Source organism: Aspergillus pseudonomiae (assembly GCF_009193645.1).
Source record: "Aspergillus pseudonomiae strain CBS 119388 unplaced genomic scaffold BDV37scaffold_31, whole genome shotgun sequence".
In the NCBI taxonomy this organism is placed as follows: Eukaryota; Fungi; Ascomycota; class Eurotiomycetes; order Eurotiales; family Aspergillaceae; genus Aspergillus; species Aspergillus pseudonomiae.
In genome coordinates, this window is record NW_022476023.1 from 1 (window position 1) to 21,964 (window position 21,964).

The 21,964-nt window shown below is 48.5% G+C and overlaps 11 protein-coding genes across 11 annotated transcripts; 8 read left to right on the plus strand and 3 right to left on the minus strand.

Annotated features, from left to right (window-relative positions):
* Positions 1 to 479: 479 nt before the first annotated feature.
* Positions 480 to 1,431, plus strand: BDV37DRAFT_293969 (uncharacterized protein; the record flags this gene model as incomplete). The annotated part of the gene is made up of 1 exon (XM_032089542.1): positions 480 to 1,431. One exon carries the CDS (start codon positions 480 to 482, stop codon positions 1,395 to 1,397), a length of 918 nt encoding a protein of 305 aa, XP_031941606.1. The 3' UTR covers positions 1,398 to 1,431.
* Positions 1,432 to 2,806: 1,375 nt separating this feature from the next.
* On the plus strand, positions 2,807 to 3,355 carry BDV37DRAFT_282837 (uncharacterized protein; the record flags this gene model as incomplete). Its single annotated transcript, XM_032087138.1, has 1 exon — positions 2,807 to 3,355. One exon carries the CDS (start codon positions 2,807 to 2,809, stop codon positions 3,353 to 3,355), a length of 549 nt encoding a protein of 182 aa, XP_031941607.1.
* Positions 3,356 to 4,508: 1,153 nt separating this feature from the next.
* On the plus strand, positions 4,509 to 4,761 carry BDV37DRAFT_282838 (uncharacterized protein; the record flags this gene model as incomplete). The annotated part of the gene is made up of 2 exons (XM_032087139.1): positions 4,509 to 4,644; positions 4,709 to 4,761. 2 exons carry the CDS (start codon positions 4,509 to 4,511, stop codon positions 4,759 to 4,761), a joined length of 189 nt encoding a protein of 62 aa, XP_031941608.1.
* Positions 4,762 to 5,693: 932 nt separating this feature from the next.
* BDV37DRAFT_247619 (uncharacterized protein) lies at positions 5,694 to 7,018 on the minus strand. Its single transcript, XM_032081889.1, has 4 exons — positions 6,752 to 7,018; positions 6,460 to 6,695; positions 6,062 to 6,408; positions 5,694 to 6,012 (listed from the first exon to the last, which is right to left on the minus strand). The coding sequence occupies exons 1-4, from the start codon at positions 6,854 to 6,856 to the stop codon at positions 5,762 to 5,764; spliced, it is 939 nt and encodes a 312-aa protein (XP_031941609.1). The 5' UTR covers positions 6,857 to 7,018; the 3' UTR covers positions 5,694 to 5,761.
* A 42-nt stretch (positions 7,019 to 7,060) lies between these two features.
* BDV37DRAFT_247626 (O-phospho-L-serine:2-oxoglutarate transaminase) lies at positions 7,061 to 9,189 on the plus strand. Its single transcript, XM_032081890.1, has 8 exons — positions 7,061 to 7,199; positions 7,260 to 7,553; positions 7,609 to 7,900; positions 7,956 to 7,981; positions 8,033 to 8,206; positions 8,253 to 8,445; positions 8,505 to 8,595; positions 8,649 to 9,189. Exons 1-8 carry the CDS (start codon positions 7,093 to 7,095, stop codon positions 8,732 to 8,734), a joined length of 1,263 nt encoding a protein of 420 aa, XP_031941610.1. The 5' UTR covers positions 7,061 to 7,092; the 3' UTR covers positions 8,735 to 9,189.
* BDV37DRAFT_115003 (bZIP transcription factor) lies at positions 8,970 to 11,225 on the plus strand. The gene is made up of 3 exons (XM_032078448.1): positions 8,970 to 9,796; positions 9,859 to 10,798; positions 10,854 to 11,225. Exons 1-3 carry the CDS (start codon positions 9,338 to 9,340, stop codon positions 10,943 to 10,945), a joined length of 1,491 nt encoding a protein of 496 aa, XP_031941611.1. The 5' UTR covers positions 8,970 to 9,337; the 3' UTR covers positions 10,946 to 11,225.
* Positions 11,167 to 12,684, minus strand: BDV37DRAFT_115008 (MBL fold metallo-hydrolase). The gene has a single exon (XM_032078449.1). It carries the CDS (start codon positions 12,378 to 12,380, stop codon positions 11,505 to 11,507), a length of 876 nt encoding a protein of 291 aa, XP_031941612.1. The 5' UTR covers positions 12,381 to 12,684; the 3' UTR covers positions 11,167 to 11,504.
* Positions 12,685 to 13,165: 481 nt separating this feature from the next.
* BDV37DRAFT_293972 (uncharacterized protein) lies at positions 13,166 to 14,411 on the plus strand (the record flags this gene model as incomplete). Its single annotated transcript, XM_032089543.1, has 2 exons — positions 13,166 to 13,577; positions 13,637 to 14,411. The coding sequence occupies 2 exons, from the start codon at positions 13,166 to 13,168 to the stop codon at positions 14,197 to 14,199; spliced, it is 975 nt and encodes a 324-aa protein (XP_031941613.1). The 3' UTR covers positions 14,200 to 14,411.
* A 102-nt stretch (positions 14,412 to 14,513) lies between these two features.
* BDV37DRAFT_293976 (cytochrome and DOMON domain-containing protein) lies at positions 14,514 to 16,082 on the minus strand. Its single transcript, XM_032089544.1, has one exon. It carries the CDS (start codon positions 16,063 to 16,065, stop codon positions 14,614 to 14,616), a length of 1,452 nt encoding a protein of 483 aa, XP_031941614.1. The 5' UTR covers positions 16,066 to 16,082; the 3' UTR covers positions 14,514 to 14,613.
* Positions 16,083 to 17,851: 1,769 nt separating this feature from the next.
* BDV37DRAFT_282845 (uncharacterized protein) lies at positions 17,852 to 18,343 on the plus strand (the record flags this gene model as incomplete). Its single annotated transcript, XM_032087140.1, has 2 exons — positions 17,852 to 18,036; positions 18,091 to 18,343. 2 exons carry the CDS (start codon positions 17,852 to 17,854, stop codon positions 18,341 to 18,343), a joined length of 438 nt encoding a protein of 145 aa, XP_031941615.1.
* A 586-nt stretch (positions 18,344 to 18,929) lies between these two features.
* Positions 18,930 to 21,884, plus strand: BDV37DRAFT_115072 (OPT oligopeptide transporter protein-domain-containing protein). Its single transcript, XM_032078450.1, has 8 exons — positions 18,930 to 19,406; positions 19,468 to 19,729; positions 19,803 to 20,008; positions 20,089 to 20,258; positions 20,330 to 20,511; positions 20,575 to 20,865; positions 20,923 to 21,066; positions 21,134 to 21,884. Exons 1-8 carry the CDS (start codon positions 19,098 to 19,100, stop codon positions 21,742 to 21,744), a joined length of 2,175 nt encoding a protein of 724 aa, XP_031941616.1. The 5' UTR covers positions 18,930 to 19,097; the 3' UTR covers positions 21,745 to 21,884.
* The last annotated feature ends 80 nt before the right edge of the window (positions 21,885 to 21,964 follow it).

Genomic DNA, 21,964 nt, shown 5'->3' on the forward strand with positions numbered 1-21,964 from the left:
TACTCTTTTAATAATAATTTTTAAAGCATTAGCAAATGCTTGTAATAAACCATATATGCCATATATGGGAACCCTATTACTTGAAAACATTCGTTATTTCAATGCAAATTGTATAATTAGTTCAGATTTAACGATTTCAGATTCTTAACCCTAAAATTGTTAATTTAGATCAACTTCTTAATATAAAATCTATAGACAGGACGACTCTGGACTTGGGAACTATAACAGGAAGTAGCTGAAATAGGAAGTAGCTTCAATCCACTACAAATTACCCTCGATGGCTTATAATGTAAAGTATAAGAATAGCTGAAGAATTGGTCGTCCATGATGATTATTCCGTGTATCTGCTACGGCTTAAACCCCGTGAGCCCTGGTATATACGCCAGGCAACAACCAGCTCCTAGTCTGTTATTCCACACGTAAACTTCATCAACTTGCATTACATTCAGAGAACAACGTGCAAGACAACTTCATCCATCATGCGTGTTGCTATTGCTGGAGCTGGAGGGCTAGCCAGATACATCAGCGATGAATTTCCCAAGTACGGCCACTCGGTGGTCATTCTAACTCGCAGAGAGAAAGAATGCTTCCGCAACCGCCCATACATCACCCAAATAATCACCGACTTCTCCGTCCCCTCCATAGTGACCGCACTTAGGGACTGTGAGATGCTCATATCTGTGATACTAGCGTACAAGGCGGAGTTCATCGACATCCACCTGAACCTGATCAGTGCATGCCAACTTAGTCCGAAATGCAAGCGCTTCATTCCATCCGAGTTCTTCGGCGACATAGAAAACTACCCCGACCTGCCAACGTTCTACTGGGAGTCACGAGAACCTATCCAGAAGGTCCTACGCGAGCAAACAGAGATAGAGTGGACACTGGTCGTCAACTGCTGGCTAGGGGATTACATCGTGCCGAGGAGGAATTTGTACCTCATGGACATCGGTGAAGCATTCCCGATAGACATCACAGGAAACCAGATTGTTATCCCCGGGACGGGAACCGATGCGGTCGATGTCACCGCCGCAAGGGATCTTGCGACTGCGTTGGCACTCTTAGCTGATGCTCCTGTCTGGGAGCCGTATGTGTATGTATCTGGGACGAAGACGTGCTGGAATGACCTGGCACAGCTGGTTTTTCAGAAGCGGTATCCGGCGCTGCGTGATGTCAAGCGTGTTGGTTTGGGTGAGATCCTGGGGACGATTCAAAACTCGACTGATCCGGAGGAGCTGTTGCGTGCGCATTTGCAGCTGTTTGTGTCTTTAGGTGCTGTGTCTCTTGATCCTGAGAAGGTTGAGGCACATCGGCGGAAGTTCTTTGCTGGGTTGGAGTTTCGGTCTCCGGAGCACTTGATCGACGAGGTAGATGAGGATCCAGATAAGGTTGTGTGAAGTTAAGAATCCTGAAGATTGGGAGGAATCTGAGGACATGATACATGTTTACACATTCATCCAATAAGAACCCACAGTAGAATGATTCCGAAAATGATGGAGAAGAATATTGTGAATTCTATATTGAAACAAATCCAATTCTGATCAGTATCTACGTTACATCATTGATTCGTAAAAGATAGCCCTATGATTCCTTTACAAGTCTCACTAGCCAGCTATAGTCTTGGTACAACATCTACTTAATCCTACAACCGACTGTCTCTACCTCTACACCCTTCCCTAATCAATCTCCCGGTCTGTTGATGATAATAGTTCACGCTTATCCAGTCGTAGCAGGCAGATGGAAACAGTTTATAACCCATTAATTGGGGGTTAATGCAATGCCTGGGCACTATGCCAAGTCCCACATGTTGGGTTGCGGCTGAGATTCAGCTGAATATCTAGTAAGCCAGTAGTATCCAGCGCCTGGCTCTGACTGCCCCGCTAGAGGGGCAGATTTCATTGACGGAGTGGGGTGTATAACGCGATGGGTTATGGTAGGATAGCCAAGGGGTACTTACCATGGTAGGGTGTGAACAGATCGTGATGATTCCTGTGGGGATGGTTGTATATCATTTCCTTTTGACGAATCTTGTCGCCGCTGTGTACGAAGTATAATTGGAATTGGGCCAACTTTTGCGCAGTGATTCCCGATGGCTCCCCTCACGACCTATGAGCGAGAGATCAACACAATCTTTTTGCAACCCTATCTCAGTCATCAATACACCGTATGTTGTTGTGGTGGGGTTGACTTGGCCTTTTTTGGTCTCGCATCTTCCAGCTGAGAATGCTCAAACCCATTCTGTACCTATAAGTAATGCCCTTCCCCTCCATCAGTTGCTAACTCACTACCATACTATTTCTCATTTTTCAGCAAATACATTGAAAGGGTTAATTTATAAAGATGTCCGACGACGGCCAGGAACACCCATCCTTGGCCGTGAGTTGATACCCTTATTCAATTCAATTTGACTTCAGATCACCTTGAGATAGTGGTTCTAACATGAGATATCTGGTAGAATACACTAGCTGCGTTCGCTACAGAAGCTGATAAACCTAAATTAGCTGAATGGATGAATGAAAATTTCATCTGGATGAGGGTCTTCTTTCGGGCAATCAAGGAAGAGAGGTATATTATTCTTCCCCTTTCTCTTTATAAATACCGCTGGTTTATGTATCAAGAGTATGCCTAACAAAACGTTATTTACCATAGGGAACGCCTGGGCTGGCAGGGCTGTGCCGACAAAGCAGAATATACCTTTCTTTGGGCTGATCGTTTTGATGCGCGCGAAGTTAAATCTCGGATGCTAGAGGTTCGAAATTAGTGCCTCGAATTCGGCCAAGCCCACGACCCTATGACCCGCCGGAAAATGGAGCGACTGGCAGACTTCCAGCATATCTTTTCCAAGGAGGAAAGTTTTGATAACATAAAAGTTGTGTTCGACCTGTTGGCAGGTCCGCCTCGGAGAGTGAGCAAGTCTGAACTGGCAGCTTATCTCTGCCAAACACCCAATGCGACAATAGCAAAGTTAATCGACACAATGATCGACTGGGAGTTTATTTGCCGTCACAAGTTTTATGAACTCAAAGAGGGTATTGATAAATTCGAAATTGGAGACCAGGAAAGGCCGTACCTTCAAGAATTTTGCAGTGGGTGGCTCGGAAAGATTAAGGCCCAGGAAGAGGCAGAAGAGAATGAAGAGACAAAGAAGGCAGCCATGGAGGAATACAAGGCGCTGTGGAACCCTTTCAGCGAGTTCATTGCGGAGAAAACCCAGGAAGCCTGGGAGGAGGCAGATATTAGGCATAATTACTTGTGGCGTAGTTATTTCGGCTCGGAGGGCAATCCTGACCTTGCATCAGAGTTCCCAGTACCAAGGAGCCCAGCCCGTACTCAGGGAGTGGCATTTGTGAGGTGAACAACATAACCTGCTCAGTGAGGACAGCCCTGAAGGCCATTAGAAGCTGCCTCTGCATAGTTAGGATACCTACGGTGATAGTCATGAATACTTATTGCTGTTGCATGTTTATTTGGTACAGGAAAGCTGGGCATCTGTTGTCAGCCAAATATAACAACCCAGTATACACCCACTTCTGTCGACTATAAGCACCGGTTTCCCTGACCTCACACAAGCTGGTTAAAGCCGGTCCATCTTTAACTAACTTATGACACAAAGAAATGAGGGGTACTTGAGCCTTTCAGGAGGGTAAGGTGAACTCGGGTACGTAAAGCCCCACAGTATGTCACTCTATACTATATTGATTAGTTAGTAAATGACCTGTTATTATTCAGCCGAGCACAAGCCGGGCGCCAGGAGTCTCGAGAAGACAAATGAAGCTTCCGTTGTCACGGTATCCCAGGAGAAAGACTTGGCAGAGGTACATAGCTCCGGAGCTATTCTAATCTCAAAAAGTCTCTTGGTACTTGCCCAGAGTCCAGGAGTAGAGCACCGGCATCACGCAGGCGACAAGACACCAGACTAGTATACCTGCCCAACAAAGGCTAGTAAGTCCATCTGAGATGCCATATACTTCGCCAAACACGTATATGGGTCCCTCTAGGGAAGCGAAAAGGGCGATATAGATAACTAGTCAATTAGATCATCTACAGTGTCTTAGCCCCCTTAGTGAGAGTAAGTAGATAGCCTCATATGATCTCGAAAATTTAACTCTATGTCCATACGTGCTCTCACTTGATGGTTCCTTGTTGGGCACAAGTATTCATCATCATCATCCGCAGGGATGAGGTAAATGTTACCAGAACTTGCGTGTATGTATTCCCATGGTAAGATTCAGTGAGTAGTATTCCGAAGCCATACCAATCTTGCTTTAAGGTTGGTGCTGCCCTGGAACTATGCCACATTAATATCACCACTGAGTATTAACAAATCATATGCTTTCTTTTATGCTAGATAGTCTGGGCACTTCCTGGTAGGCCCTCTCTTATTCATCATTGTTCATAGGTAGTAAGACTCAGATTCTATATAAGATAATGCCGAGATCATAAGTCTAACATTGATTTCCTCCATCTGATCCTCACACTTTTTCATCTAAACCTCATACCAAATCATAATGTCCATGCCCAAAGACCCAACCAATGAAGAAGAAGAATACATCGAAGACAAAGCATTCGAAAATGTGTCTACATCATTGCACCAAGGCAATGACCCCATCTACCTCACACCAGAGCAAGACATGGAAGACAGAGGTACGATTTCTGTATTCGTCCCTACAGAATACTATATTCATAAAGCAGCTAATGGACATACTAGACGACATCAACGATGAGCATCTCGACTATCTTGGAGATTTGAACGACGGCTAGTGAGGTGCTCAGCTTGGGCGGATTGTTCTAGTTTGATTCGTGTATCTTAAATGATATGCTGACATGCGGTGCTGAGGTGTTAGACGCTTTTGATGACTATATTGTAGTTGTGAAATAGTATGTGAAACGGCATGTCAGTAGACGGTTAACTGAGTGTTGCTGTATTGGGTAATGGTTGATCGGTACCTAGTAGATGTAGTTTGCCTTTTCCATGGAAGGGCCACTGGTTGACTTGCTTTAGTCATGATTGAAGTATCCTGTACGGCTATTAGTGGCTTGACTAATTACACTATTAAGACATGGCGATACTTAATTTTCCTGTGCGTAAATACTAAAGGTATATGTTAGACTCGGAACTTGTTCACGTCTAATGCCTTTCCACAACGCAAACGATACTGGTTCATTTTCTTCACAACACAATCAGGAAAATGCCCCAACTAGAAGAATATTTCTACAGATCGAATAGCCCGATGTCCATGTGGATGTCTCACCATCGGGAGTGGAAAGAAGGTCGCCAGTGCGAGAAAGAAGCTGCTTTCCGGAGCTATACGTCAGGAATCTGGGAGTTTGACGAAGAACCACGGCCACGATCTAATGCAGAACATCATTATAGTGGTTCTGGACTGCATAATGGAGGATGTAGGGTGTCTCCCGCTGTTGGTGGCGTCCGGATGATGGCTTACGTGGCTGACGGTGGGCTCTGCAGATGTTGGGTATTATGATGATTACTTCAATCAGAATGATGAGGATTAGTTCGGGAAGAGGGTTGAGGAGGAGTGTCTTGCGTTCGAGATGAGGAGACCACACTTTTGAAACAGGTGAGGATAGGACTTATGCTGTGTTCGAAGAAAGCTTGGTTATTTCATTATTTCAAATTGAATTTCCTTGGTGTGGTTTGTGTTTTCTGCATTAAGGCTTATCATAAGAATGAAGGCGAGTGCACTTAAATATTTTTGTTGGAAAGTGACAAAATTCCGGTCAAATATTTATATAAAAGCAGTTATTGATAGCCTTCCCACGCTTGCGATAGGAAATCTTTGAGCTTAGTTGTTTCGATATCTGGAAACCTCGCATTCAACCGATTTTCACGGGGCAAATCAAACACTCCGGCAATAGTCAACCGACTCACTAATGCCGTAGTCTCCTTAAGCTCCTCAGCAGAATACCCTGTGTCGGTAGGCATTGGAGGAATAGTGACATTTCCTTCCTTGATTTGATCTGCGCTGTCGTAGACTACCTGGAACTTCTTACCTAAATGAAGTTAGTTTAATGGCATGTCGGGGAACTCTTCTGCAGATACCTCGTAGCTCTTCAGCTAGCTGGAGGAGCTCATTATATGTAGTCTGAGAGCCAACAATAACACTAAACTCAGGCCAACCCTCCTCATCCAGCAACCGTACAATAAACGTAGCCATATCGTACGTATATGTCATGCATATAACGTCGTTGCCATCACCGGGAATAGCCGCCTGGCAGCTGGCGATGTCTATGCCAAATGTGAAGGGTTGAAGATTAGTACGAACAACGGGCATTCCCCAGTAATCCATGAAGAACCCGGGGATAACTCTGGTAAATTGAAGACTGGTAGTTTTGAGTAAGTCAGCGGCAGCCAACCAGTACTTGATACTTGGGTCGATCGCAAGGAGACTATAGTTGTTAGCTAAACGCAAAAAGGGATGGTAATCTAGGGGAGTATACTCTTCAGTCTGAATAAACGAATATTCACTGGGAATGAACCTCTTGGTGGCTGAGGATTGAGCCGCAGCGTTGATCAACGCGAGCTGAGACTGAGATGTTTCATCGGAGATAATCCCGATTGCAGAGATAATGGTGTGCACTTCATGGTGGTCTAAGATGCGTACCAGCGCCGTGGTGTCGCTGTAATCTACTTGCACCTGTCGAATCTGGTCAAGCAAAGGGTCTGACTTGGGTACCTGGGAGATTGCTTAGCTCTTGAATATAATTCCGGAGCTAGTGTACACATTCATACCCCACGAGTCAGCAAGATGACTTGATGTTTTGCTTGCTGGACTAGTGCCTCGACAATGGTGCGGCCAACACCGCCGGTACCGCCGGCTACTGCGACAATGACCATCTTTATATTGTGTTTTCACACTATGTACTTTGGAAAGCTGTGTTTGAAGGGAACTATAGGCGCGGGGGAACCTTTTGCCGGCTGATAAAAGTGCTGATAAGATCAACCGCGGGGCAGTCACCTGACTGATAAGATGACTCACTCGCCGATGTTCCTCCGAACGAGTGGAGGGGTCCTTTAAATCCGTCGTTGGGGAAAAGTACCCAGATCTCGTCCAGCCAAACGCCAATTGCAATATGAAGAGAGAAGATATTACCTACATGGGTGCCGGCCCTGCGGCCCTGCCCACTGACGTCTTAGCCGAAGCCGCCGAAGCTCTGCAGAACTATGAGCAGACTGGCCTGTAAGCTCCGGACCTGCATTGCTGGAATTGAAGCTATAGAAGGTATTCTGACTTTCTCAGGGGTATCGCCGAGCACAGCCACCGGAGCGAGATTGCGGCCAACATCTTGAACACCATGAAGGCCAACCTTGCGAGCTTCCTCGATGTCCCTTCGAACTACGAGATCTTGATGATGCAGGGTGGAGGATCGGGCCAATTCGATGCGACGGCGTACAATATCGTTTCGGCCTGGGTTGAAAAGCAGCGCCAGAAGATTGTGAAGGAGCTCGGCGAAGCCAGCGAAGATGATGTGGTCAAGGAGCTCCGCAAGAAAGTTGAGGCAGAGCTGCGATTGGACTACTTGGTTACGGGATCGTCAGTCTCCAATCGCATCCATTGAGCTCATTCTGAGATACTAATGGAGGCGCAGATGGTCGTCCAAGGCTAGCCAGGAGGCGATCCGCCTGTTTGGACCCGAGTACGTCAACATTGCCAGTGACTCCCGAAAAGTCAACGATGGAAAGTTTGGCAAGATTGCCGATGAATCGACATGGAAGCTGAGCCCCAAGCCTACCATGGTCTACATGTGTGACAACGAAACGGTGGACGGTGTTGAATACCCCAACTTCCCCAAGGTTCTTGAGCCGACCGGCTCGGAAGAGGATCCATTCGTGGTCGGAGATTTCTCTTCTAACATCCTCTCCAGGCGTATCCCCATTAAGGTATGGAATCCCCGGTTTTATGCTGGCCAGTGGTCAATTGCTAACCGCGAGTCAGAATTACTCTATTGTGTTCTTCGGAGCGTAAGACACCCCTGATCCCTTAAACCCTTAAAAAAAAGCTGAACCGACTAGCCAAAAAAATCTGGGCTGTGCCGGAGTGACTGGCATCATCATCCGAAAGGACCTGCTCGTCTCGTGCCCCCCAACGATCCTTCGCAAGCTTGGACTGCCCATTGCTCCCACGATCCTTGACTACTGCGTCACTGCCAAGAACAACAGTCTCTACAACACCCTTCCAATCTTCGAGTAGGTTGCTCCTCCGTCAGCTCTGGATACATCTAATGCTGTCTAGTGTTTACTTGGCAGGCCAAGTTCTTAAGAAGCTGTTGGCTACTTTCCCCGATAAGGTGGACGGACAGCAAGCGGAGGCCCAGAAGAAGGCCGATATGATTTATGAGGCGGCGGACGCGTATCCCGAAGTTTATAAGGTTGTGCCGGACAAGAGTGTGCGCTCCCGAATGAACATTTGCTTCCGTGTGATCAAGGTAGGTTTTCTATTATGCTATTGTGGTCGGTTGAGATGACCACTGACACCGAGTCCCAGGGCGGCAATGTCGATGAGGCCGAGAAGGCCTTTTTGAAGGGAGCTGTTGAGCGCGGTATCACTGGGCTGAAAGGCCACCGCAGTGTCGGAGGTAAGCATGCCCTGATGCTCTACCCCACTGGGACAAGGTACTGACGTGGACAGGTATTCGGGCGTCCAACTACAACGCCATTCCCGTTTCGGGGGCCGAGAAGCTCGTTGCGTATCTGAAGGAATACGCACAAGCGTAGCTTATTAGACTCGCCCCATGTTTTGACGTAGTGTAATAGTCTTTCGGAGTAGGTTCTGTTATATCATCAAAAGTTTTCAACACCATGGCATTTGATTTTGAGCGCGATAGAAATGTTCCAACGATCGGGATCTCCATAACCTAGCTAGAACTGGACTAGTGACCAGTTTACTATACCCTATTCGTATTGATACCAAAAAGGAAATCTTCTAGAAAGGGGGCAAGTAGAGGCTTGGCGGTCGGGAATCGTTGAATAATCGAAAAGGAGCGAATTTCATGATTAGTGAACACTCCGAGCCGAACGTCCCGCTCGCGAATCAGGTTCGGGAAGACCGGCTTTAATGAACACTATGAATGTTTAAAGTTGAGGGATTGGGCAACCTAAAATCGCACCAGGATTGGCTCTATTTGGGTCTTGCCCAATCACTGCAGCGTGGCAATGGCTCCCGACACGCCGAACACTCACCTGTGGCACGCTAACGGCCATTCTAAAACTAGTTCCTCCGACTGGCCTGATGATTAAATCTCTCTGTATCGATCGTACCGTTTCCTGCTTCTCGACTTATCCGATCGATCTTCACTTTTTGCCTTCCGTCACAGCATCATGGATGGAGGAATGCAGCTCCAGACGTATGAGGGCTTTGTGGATCCCGACGCGCCTCTCCTGCCCTGGGATGAGATTTACCAGAAAGTTTTGTTATCTCCACGCTTTCGACCGTCGCTGCTAGAGAGCTCTCTCGCAACCTCACAGCTCACCTCCCTCCTCTCCGCCTCCTCATATCCCATCCCCGAACCGTTCTATCAGCACGGACAGTTTCCATCGGAGGGCTATGGCGCTTCGTTATCTGTACCCAATGGCTTTCTACTCCCAGGGTCCGACGCCGGAGAGCGCATGTTGAGCTTGGATCGACGGACGCCATCGACTGACACGCAACGACCGACTCAGAACGCCCAGAAGACAACGAAACGGGAACTGAATGAGTCGTCTGGTGGACCGACTGCTAAGAAGCGTGGTCGCCCACGTAAAACGATGGATACTCGAATGGGCGAAGACCCAGAAGAAGTGCGTCGACGATGGTGATGCCACCTCGTGTGAAGTATTGGCTGACGAAAAGGGTCAAATAGCGACGTCGAATGCAGATCCGCCTGGCACAGCGAGCTTACCGTTCTCGCAAGGAAGCCAACATCACATCGCTTAAGGGTCGGATCTCTCAACTGGAAGCAACACTAGAGAAAATGAGCTCGGCAGTCGTCTCCTTCAGCGATAATCTGGTGCAGTCGGGGGCTCTCTCCTCGCACCCCGACATCGCGAGCCACTTACGTGATACAGTGCAAACGTGTTTAGCATTGGCAAAGGAGGCCAGCAAGGATGGCGAACCCGAGAGTCCGGACACTTCATCGCACGGTGAGGAAAGCACGTCGTCAACTTCAGCGGGGCCGGACGGCATGCCAACAGATCACAATACGAGCCCGCGTTCTCACGCCGAACAGACCACCCCTCCAGAGAGTGGTCCGTCAAAGCCGATTTCTCCTCCCTTGTCCGAGCCCATAGAGCCTTCTGCTATGGATATTTCTCTCTTCATCGAACAATTACACCTGGCATGTGTATATCAAGGGTACTTGGTGCTTTCGAATCCATCCGTTCCTATGTCTCGCATCGAACGTCCATTTCGGTTCCTGTTTACCCTTATGGACAGACCTCACCTGACTGCAGCCTTCGAAGCATTGTTGCACGCTAAATTGAGTCAGAAAAGATTGGAGGAGTGCTATGCAGGGGTCCCGTTCTTCAAGCTTGGGGGTGCTGGCACCCACTATGCACGATCCACCGGCCAAGCTCAAGAAGGTGAAAAACCTTTATGTCGCTACCAGCAATGGGCTACGATCCACGATCCTCTCGCACGATTTTCGCCTGATATCCGAAAGGAAATGGAGGGAGATTGGTTTGATATGCAAGACCTGGCGGGTTATCTCCGCGAGAAAGGAGTGCGTCTGTTCTCCTCTGCCCCCTCAGAAACGGACCGAAAGCTGTCACGGACACCCATTAACGTTACCCGCTTCACACAAAGTAAGGCCCTTTGGTTCCTTTGTTGGTAGAGTTGAGTCTCTAACTTTGACAACAGCTTTGATTAGTAGAGGCATATGTTTGGGGCGCACACCGGGATTCCAACGCTCCGATGTGGACAGTGCTCTGCACGCCTCGGTATGGACATGATGGCTCATAGAAGAAATCACAGTCAAACTCTCCCATCATAAGATTATGCTTTATGATCGTCGATTTAATACCCAAGCTCCTAAGTGTGGTCTGCTGTAAACATATCGCCCAGTCCCTCTACCTGCGTGTGGCCACCATGATCTTCATTGCTCCTGGGAGCAGGGTCAGCAGCTGGCATTGAGTGGACAGTGCAGAGCCCGCATCACTAAATCCCTCAGGAATTCATGTTGAGGTGATATACCCACCTGTCTTCCTGTCACAGCAACGTCAGGTCATCGATACGCATACGAGCACAACAATTGTCCTGCTGGCCCAGGATGGGGCTGTCAAAGCATAGGACGCTTTATTGGCCACTTGGCCTTAGGCACAGTTCCCTGCAGCTGATGGACTGCCACTGAGCCGCTGACAGAATATACTGTGAACTTTGTTGCATACCGCAAGAACAGTCACGTAGAAGCAGTCTTCAGTCTACAGTGACTTAGTGAGCAGCTACAGATTCAGTTGAACTAGCTCTGATTGAGGTTACTTAACCTCCTGAACCAATGTACATACATTAATCTTAAATCCGAGATTCCTTCAATGCCTGAAAATAGCCCATGGCACCCATTATAAGCGCGCCGGTATTATACCGATCGGGATACAGCTTGGTCATCGCTTCCACAATCTCTCTCGGAGACTTGGGATTCTTCTCTAGCACATTCTCAAAATCTCTGATATACTGTTTTGTGTTGGCGAGGTGCCAGCGACCCAAAACCTCCCCCTCCTGGCAATGGCCCGGTACCACATACAACGGATCCAGAGCTTCGATCTTCTCCACTGCTCTTATCCACTCCTCGCGCTTGGCGGCGGTATTAGCCTCAAAGAGCATCTGGTGCACCTGTCCATACACTATATCCCCACAAACAGCCAGTCGCAGGTCGGGGACCCACAACGCGGTGGAATCGTACGTGTCCGAGTGCCCAACCTCGATGGCCTGGAACCGCCATCTGTCCTGCAGCTTAAACTCGTTGCTTCCCGGCAACGGTTGCGCCAAGACGAACGGTCTCGTGATCTCTCCGGGGAATCGCGATTCCCATTGAGCCTGATAGTTCTTCTCTTCGACCTGCTGCTTCATATGCTGCACCGTGGCGGCCGTAGCTACGGGCTTGGCCTCAGGGAAGCGCTGAAGCAGCAGTGGAAGACCGAAGAAGTGATCGCCATGGCCATGTGTGATGTAGATGTATGACAGCTTCCGCTTCGGCGCGATGCGCTCGATCCAGGCTATCAAGTCCTGTGTCTGTTTGATGGTGATAGGCGTGTCTACCAGGACGGCCTCGGTGGCTGAGTAGACCAGCGTGCAGGAAATGGGGGACCAGAGACCACCGCCGCTTCCCTTGCCGGGCGTTTTGAAGGGGGTCGGTGGGGCGATGTATACTGCTGCGCGGAGGGAGGACATTCTGTTGATGGCTCTGCCAGTGGAGATATGGATATTTTATGTATAGTAGTAGAGTTGAGAAGATGACGACATGGCTGTGCAGACATTGTCACCATGACCTTGTTTATAACGATTCTCAGCTACAGTAAACTGCCTTATCCTGTCCATACTGATAGAATCCTGAATGCGGAGACAGTCCGAGGCTATGGTTCTTGATCACTAATCCTGACATGCAATATTCTTATCCCGATACAGTAGTTAGGGCTAACGCATCGGACCAGTCCCAATGATTCAAGACTATTTTTCATGATTAAGCTTATGTGGAGAATCAGATACCCCAGTTTCCATAGATTTAGTTACATATCTAGATTGGCATAACGTCATAGCTCTCTATCACTAAACCAAAAAACAATTACCGATCCGAATTCGGCTGTTGACTGATTAATGATCAGAAGGAAAACATAGTTTGTCAGCGCATAGAACAGGCTAGATATATATTCATATGAAAATAAAATAATAGACAAATGCTAGTCAATAGATATTTCTAGACTATTTTAATTTAGGGGATTCAACCAGGAATCCGGTTGATTATTCGGCCGGCCTGATTAATGGATGGTTGGGTTGAATCTCGCCTCAACCCCAACCTGATAACGACTTAGTGATTAATGATCACCACTGTTTGTCAGCGTAAAGAACAGCATAGAAATAATAAAGATAATAATGAATATAAATACTATAGACCATTCAATGATTTTCCACAAGTAACCTCTAATCCTCTTAGACAGATAGCAAGTTTACAAACCACCATGGCCCTAACACTCATCACCGGCGCGACAGGCTTCATCGGCTCCCAGGTCGCCCTGCGCGCTTTGCAAGCGGGCTACCGTGTTCGTCTCGCTATTCGTCGCGAGGAACAAGCTGACAAACTCCGTCGTATCTTCGCCGAGTACGAGAAGCAATTGGAATTTGTGATTGTACCGGATATCACCGTCCCCGGATGCTTCGACGAGGCATTGCAAGGCGTGGAGTATGTTCTGCATCTGGCGTCTCCATTGCCCAAGCCAGGCAGCGATGATCTGGTTACCCCCGCCAAGCGAGGAACCATCACGATCTTAGAATCAGCGGCAAAGGTGTCCAGTGTCAAGAAGGTAGTAGTCACAGGCTCGGTACTATCGCTAGTCTCCCTGGGAGAACTCAAGGACGGCGTGATCGTCAGAGGTAAGCTCCTTTCCCACCATAAAACCCAATAGACACTAAGAGAAGGAAAAAAAAACCAGAGGACAACGAGATAAACTACACTCTACCCCCGGACTCGACGATCCCCAGCCTCCCCCCAATGGCCCAATACCACGCCAGCAAACTCGCCGCCCACAAAGCCACCCTCGACTTCCACTCCGCCAACCATCCTCACTTCGACATAGTCACCCTCCACCCCGTCTTCGTCTACGGCCGTAGTCTCGTCCAAGAAACCCCCGAACAGCTCGGCGGGTCCTCCGGCACGCTTTTCCAATCGCTGTTCGCCGAGACGCCCAGCTTCCCGCAGTTCCTGGGCGTGCATGTCGATGATGTTGCGGATGCGCATGTGCGTGTTTTGGATGGTGGCGTGAGCGGGTTGAGGTCGTATTTGTTGGCATCCGAGACGAGGTCTTGGGGGGATGTGAGGCAGTTTTTAGACGAAAGGTATCCTGGGGTTGGGTTTGGGTTGAAGGGTGATGAGGGTATTAGCTATAGGGTTGATGCCGAGAGGGCGGAGAGGGAGTTGGGGATTGTCTTCAAGGGATTGGAGGATATGGTTGGCGATGTTGTTGATCAGCAGTTTGAGTTGAAGCGAGGTTTGTAAGTGGTATTTTGTATTAAGTTTCTTGTGGGTGACTTTGGAGGATATTCTGCGTGTTGAGATCATGTAGAACCTAATGTGAGGAGTCATTTTCGTTATATGGACTTGAGGGTTGTGAATGTATAGTGTGGCTTGCTTGCGGTATGTGACTTAACCGGTGTCCATAGCTATGATGGTCCTGGACAGTTGGGTCCCGCTGCATTTTATTCTATGGGAGGAGGCATGGAGAAACTGGAAAGGTGAATAATTATTGGTATAAATAAGGAATTGCTAGATTTCAGTTTCTGTCATGGTTATTGAAAGAAGAGGTGGAGTATCATTCTTGAGTCTCTCGTATAGAAATATTTGCTTTGCAACATTGTATTTCATAGCATGTCGCCCAATCAGACACATAGACAAACCTACCACAGCTCCAGTTTAATGCGAACGTCGTGGAAGTATAGGGTCATACGGGCTACTCTCATGTTTGTCATGATCACCCATGTCGTTCATCTCCGTCTCATCTTCACCTACCGCGAAGTATTCCCCGTCTCGCTCCCCTTGCCATGGTTCTGACGCCTCAGGAGGGGCCTTGCGCGATTTGCGCCTATTACAGGTCCAAACCCAGAAGGTGAGACCAACAATTTCTCCCAGAATAATCGCAGACACCAGGATGACCCAGAACGGGCCAGTTGCTACAAAAACCATCCCGCTGAGAAAGTTCGCCCAGCCCACAATCATAATCAATCTTCCGGCCCAGATGTGGGTATGCGAGATCCAGGTTCGGTGTCTGACCCGTAGGAAAATTACATGGTGTCTCCACCCCAGAAACGCTTGGAGGCCAAGTACACCGGATACCAGCAGTCCGGCTACCTGGTGAGGGGAGTTAAATGACCCTCGGCTCATAATGATACCGATAATGGCTCCTACGCCAGTGCAGAGGGAGGCGACGAGCTGAATGATCCAGTGGTATTTGAATGACTTGCTGGATTGCGAGCGCATGGCTAGCACTCCTAATGGGAAGACAACGAGAAATGCCATTCCCATCAGGAAGCCATGTATAGTCCCACTGCTAAACAGGGAAAACTTTTTACTCCTGTCTATGGGCGTATCGGACGTTCCTAGAGTGCCAACCCCAGATCGTATCACTGGGACAGGTGGAGGGTTCTCAGCGGTGCTAAGGGACTGCGCCATGTCGACATAGAATTCGCCCCATCCACCATTTCCGCGGCGGTGTCTGTGTCCGTTGAGATGGGCATCGTCGGAGAGGGCTGATATCTCCTGATCCTCATTCCATGCCCAAATCCAAGGGAGGGACGTTGCTGTTGCAGAAATCTTACTGCTACCTCTCCCTTTTGTCGGCCACAGATTACAAGAATAGCAGACGAGACTCACTTCGGCGACATACGCGTATGAAGAAGATGATAGCGTGGCAAGCGTGCGATCTTCATCAATAGCCCGCCATTCTGCCTGGAGAACCCGAACCTCTGCACCACCCGCTTGCTCTTGGGTTATCCGTTTAGGCTGGTGATGTGCAGCTGCGGTCCGTATGCTGACAACCGGAGGCTCTCCAGTAAGAGGTTCGCCATAGACTATAGTCATCAACGAGCCGGCCATTACGGAGCCTGTCCCGACCGCAGTCCAACCAAGATCCGATCCCCGTGTGACGGTCATGGACAGGTACATATCGTAGGCATTCGAAGATCGATTCTCGTGCATGGCGACGGCCATGCAAAAGTCCACGTCGCCATGTTCTTCCTTCCCCTTGTATCCAAATTTGCAGTATTGAACTGGTTTGGCGAGGATGATACCGAATAAGTAAATAATGGCGGTGATCCACACGAGCAGAACTCTATTGATTGCGCTTCGGGGCATTGTGACATCGAACATCAATCATGCTCTGTACCGGTCCACCATCTTGCAAAAGGAAAGAACACATCCAGCTCGAGAGTTTCAGTCCATCAACAGTGACGCAAGGGAGATTCGTGCGGGGTAAGAAAGGAGGGCTGGTCAGCAAAAATGCCTCCCTTGTGTTTGCTTGGTTCGGTTCGTCAGCCTGCATCAATAGCTCCCGCGCTAAAGCACGAGTGCGATACGAGCTGAACGGACCCTGCGGAGAGATATCCACTCGCGACTGTCAGATCGCCGATTGCTTGTTGTAAGCTCTTCAGTTTTCTCGTCTTCGGTTCTGAGGTCTTCTTTTCATCTGGGAAATTGCAGATGCCTTCCGAACTGTTGCTTGTCCCCTGCAACATCGGTCGCATTCGCAGCAGCTCCAGGATAGACCCTAATCATACTGTTTGAAATTAATATGACTGATCTAATAGGGCTTTTGCTAGCACACGTGACAAAGCTATGGACAAGGGAACTATCCCAAAGGAGTTATCAAAGAAGAGCTGCGGTCGTTATTGTTTCCGTGTTGGTTCGACTGAAGCGCCGCTTTGTTCGCTGATCGATCCGGGAGCGTGGGAAAGGGCGAAAGTGCGTGGGCTGAGCGCAGAGAAAGCTTGTGCGAACTACTAGTACTTGGCATGCAGTACTATGTGTAGAAGTGTTAACCATATTTTTGACCCTCCCAAATACTCAATTGAGACTAATAGAGGGCACTTGATTCCAAAGAACTCTACTTCTGGTCTGGTTCTATTCTGCAAAGTATTCCAACTGCCTACGATATTGGCTTGGTGCCTTGTCTCATCAAGAAGCTACCTGACGACACATCCGATGTGCAGTTAAGGCGGGGATCGGTGTCTACTGCAATACAGTTGACTATTTGGCGGTACTCTAACGTTCCTCACTGACTTGGAACCATTTACTATGGCCCTCGCAGTTCCCTTCTCTGGTTTGTCCAGCCCAGGGAATAACTCTGCGAGGGCACTACCAGAGGCAAAGATTGTAGTTCTAGTTGTGATACCATCTGGTCTTGCTGTCTATATTTAGGCCACCCGCAGCATCTACATGGCTCCAAATGTTGAGTCCCTAACATTTGGATCACACATTTAGCTGCCTTCTAACTTGACGCTAAAAATAACATTCTGTCCTTAATCCACGCGTACCATCGCCCTACAAAATTTGATCGCTGGCAGCCAACGGATCGTAGCTTGCGGCTCTGCTATATTTGGAATGCTTGTTTGTGTCTTGACTTCAGTCTAGAACGAATTATGGGACGCCTAGGCGACGAATCCACAAAGCTTCGCCTCGGACTAATTCCGTCAGCACTAGGGTTGCAACACAACATTGCTACTGTGGCAGACACACAGTTCAGATGCAGTGGGACTAGCAGCTGAGCTGTCAGCACTAGTTTCGCCGGACACACTCGTGGACGTAGTCCTATATTATAAATCGCGATTCTTTGGGGGCCTGAGAAAATATCGTGATGCTGCTCCTATGACATCCAGCACAGCCTCTCGAGCTCGGAGTTAGCATACTGTACACCGAGACAGCAGGTGGCCTGAGCACAACAGTTGCTTATTTCCATCCAACAACCTGTCTTCAGTCATTATCTTGAGAATCGCAATATGAAGTCACTGAGATATAAATGGCAGTCAATCCTCTCGTGGAACCTACCAAGATCATCAGCACTACAACTCGATTCACAACCACAAGCTTCAATCGATCAATCACTCTTCAATTCACATACTCTATTCTATCCATTCGACAGATTAAGCCATCCAACAAAATGAAGATCACTGCTATTTGCTCCTTCCTGGCTGCTGGTACTGCGCTGGCTATGCCTGCCACGAGGGCCGAGAAAGCCATTACTATCAGCGGGCTTTTCGCTTCTCAGACTGATCAAAATGGATATGTTACCTTCAATCTCAACGATCCTAACTACAACGATGTGACCGGCGCCAATGTGATCTGGTATGTTCATTTCTCCTTTTCTTGATCAATAACCAAAGTAACAAGTGTGTCCAGGGATCGCCCCGGAAACCCTATTGCAGGCGCTCGTACGAGCGACGCCGCCTACTACGTCCAATTCCCGGGCGGTGTGAATGATATCTCCGTCTTCATCCTGCAGCTGCAGCGGGTCAATAGCACGGAGACAGTTTCGTTCACCCTGAATGACAATGGAAGTGGCCATGCCCCGGGTACCAAGTGGCTATGCAACACGGAGACCGGCACGGTGACATCGAAGAAGTGCCACTATGATGGAGTTATCACCTTATAAGCTCCTTTTCTTGAGTTGACTGTCTTTTTTTGAGATCAGATCCCAGACGGCCACTTGAATTGGGACGGGGAAAGTTCAGTTTTGTCGAGTCATTCTGTGTGTTTTATAAGAGATTGCATGAGCGTCAGTATGCTGGTTGGTACTTGGTATTGACAAAGTAGAGCATTCATTTAGTTGTCTTATTCATGTTGAAGCGAGAAATAGATACACATTCATTGCATAAAATGATTTTTACGAACTACTTGTAAATGTTGGTGGAGCTTCTAGGACCAAAGTTGAAAGGGCGGCATTTGCTTTTGATCTGGCTCCATCTGTCTATTTAAATTCAAGGGCAAACTATTTTTGTCTACTTGGCGAAGTTTTGCTACCCGCCCAGCGTACTGATCTTGTATCCCCCGAGATCTCTGAATCTCTTCGCTTATCAAAAGGTCTCGAGCTGCTTCGAAGGAAATATAAACCTGGTGCGTGCCACAGAGTATGACGGACGTGCGCCGATCGCTCCTGGAGCGGTAAAACCACAAAAGCGGCGGTGCCCGTCATAAAGAGCCAGGTTAATTGGACACGTCATGCATGCAAGATCCCCATTGTCATCTTGTCTTTCTTTTCTGGCCGACAGGATAACTACAAGCAAATCATAGATCTCATAGTTCTAGAATATCATGCTCACAATCTCTGCAGCTAGGTTCTTGATAATCGTCCCTCGCCAATATCTGTTCTTGAGGTCTGTTTTGGCGATAGGCTTGAGCGCGCCGTCATGTCAGACTATGCGCGCCCGACCGGAAGTCAGCCAATTGAAATGACGGATATGCGAGAAGTTCATCGGGCTGGAGAGAATGGGACAAACCAAAGAGCAAGCTCGATAACCACTGATGACGACGAGGGAGAGAACGATACATTACCAACAGACCCTTTTGAACCCTTTGGCGATGTCGAGCCAGCAACGGGGAGCATCCTCACCTTTCGTGCCCTAATTGTGGGCTGCTTCTGTGGAACACTTGTGAATGCCTCTAATCTGTACCTTGGGCTCAAGGCTGGTTGGACTGTCTCTGCCAATATTTTCGGGGTAGGATACGACACTGCACTATGATCAGGCATGTTTGTTCGGTCTGTTAACTCTTTCCCAGTCCATCATTGGCTTTGCATTGCTGCAGCCATTGACCTCGTATTTGTCTTCTCTGGGATACAATAGCCAACATTTTGGACCTCAGGAAAATAATATCGTCCAAACTGCGGCTACCGCTGCTGGGGGATTGTCCAATGTCTTTGTCTCCGCCATACCCGCATTGTACCAACTGGGGTTACTCGCGACGCCCAGTAAAGACTTTGCACGCTTAGTAGCTATCACAGCGGCTGGAGGATACTTTGGCCTCCTCTCTGCAGCTCCTTGTACGCGATAAGCTGTCCACCCTTACACTACCTAGAAAAGCGAAAATTGGTTGACGTACAGTTGGTGCTACAGTGCGCAAGTTTTTCATCTTTCAAGTGGCAAGAGAGCTTCAGCTTATCTTTCCTTCGTCGTCGGCAACAGCTGTCACCATCCGAGGCATGCATCTTGCAGCCAGCGGTGCATACGAAGCTCGGCAGAAAATGCGAACTCTGGCGTACAGCTTCCTCTTCGCTATGCTGCTGCGTATAGTATCTCAATATGCCATTGGTATCTTATGGGTATGTTTCGCCAGTCTAAAAGAATGACCCCATTGTAGGTCATTATTGATGCCAGATACTGACCTTTCCTGGTCACGAAGGATTGGCATATTTTCACATGGGTCGCGGCAACTGGCTTTATGGCAGACACTGCCATGGCTATAGAAAGCTGGGGCTGGTATATTGAATGGACCCCGGCCTTTATCGGGTCTGGAATGCTGGTTGGTATGAATGTTGCTGCCTCCTTCGTTCTTGGATCAATCCTTGCTTGGTAAGAATAAACTATAGCTACTATGGTAACTCATACTACTTGAGGGTCAATGCTTATATACGCTCGTCTAGGGGAGTCATAGGACCCTACCTGGTGTCTCATGGATTAGCGTTCGGAAAGGAGGCGGCCTCACCTGACGGGCTCGTCTCATACTTCTCCTTGTCAGCTGAGTTTGCAGATGCCCAACATCCCAGTCCTCGGTACTGGCTCCTGTGGCCAGGAGTTGTGTGTATGATAGCGGCGGCGTTCACAGGTAGGGCCTCTGCATCTTCACTGTCAGAGCTTCCGCCATGAACTATGCTTACTGTTTCTGTAGAGCTATTCTGCCAATGGCGGGTTCTGTGGATAGCGACCCGCGGCTTGTGGCAAGCACTCAAGGCACGACGGAAAAAGGACTACGCTTATACGACCATTGGCGGCGAGAAGAACCTTGCCAATGAGAACAACATCCGATTGTGGATGTGGCTTCCTGGGCTAGTAGTGACAATAGCTGTTACTTGCTTCATTACGAGCGTGCAATTTGAGATGTCTGTAGCAGAGACGTTACTTGCGCTCACACTAGCGTTTCTTCTCTCACTACTCGCGATCCACGCTTCCGGAGCGACAGGTCAAAGGCCCTTTCCAATATGTGCAATTATAAGAACTGGACTGACAAGTGCAATAGACACCGTACCGCTCTCATCTCTTTCTAAAGTGACGCAAGTCGTCCTTGGAGGGACTACGCAAGGATCCGCGAGCATCGAAAGTGCGCAGCGCTTAAACCTACTTGGCGGGGCTCTCACCAATATCGGGGCGAATCAGGCATGCGGTATGTCCTTTACCACACGCCTAAGAAACATGAATTAAATAAACAATAAGTCCTAACATCCGTCTAGACCTCATGGGTGATTTCCGCGTGGGCTTTCTTCTAGGGACATCCCCACGTCTTCAGTATGCTGCACAAATGATAGGAACACTCGTCGCTGCCCTTGTGGCCCCTACGATGTTTCTTATCTTCGCTTCCGCGTACCCCTGTATTCTGTCAACTGAAGAAACTGGAGAAGGTGGGGACCATAAATGCGAGTTCCCAGCACCCAGTGTCGCCGCCTGGCGCGCCATCGTCCTCGCCGTGACAAGGCCCGAATCGCCAATACCGCAAAGTAGCTGGGTGTTTTCCATATCCATGGCAGTATTGGCCAGCGCGATGGTATTAGTGAAGAATCTCTGCACCGGTAAATGGACTAGCATACAGCTGTATTACCCCAATATGGTGATTGTCGCGATGGCGTTCACTCTACCATCGACGCAGTACGGAACGGCAATGCTAATCGGAGCCGTGATTGCCTCCGTATGGAAGAAAAAGCGCCCTGACGGGTTTGAAAAATATGCATATGCCGTGGCCGCTGGTGTCATGGCTGGTGAGGGTATCGGAGGAGTCGTCAATGCTATCCTATCCGGTATCGGGCTGGATGGTGGAACCTTCGGTACCACAGTTGGTACTCCATAAGCAACCACGCGGTCCAAGCTTATCTGAAAAGAACACAGCTACTATGCCACAGGAAGATACTCCTTGGCCTACATTACACACTCTCATGTTTCGTTTCCAATAAGATAGAAATAGATTATGTCATCAAGCCGTTGGACCATGGCGGGCTGATCAAGATTCCAGTTAGGATTATATACAGCCAGATATGTCAAATTCCAGTCCCAAGTCCATTCATGTAGTT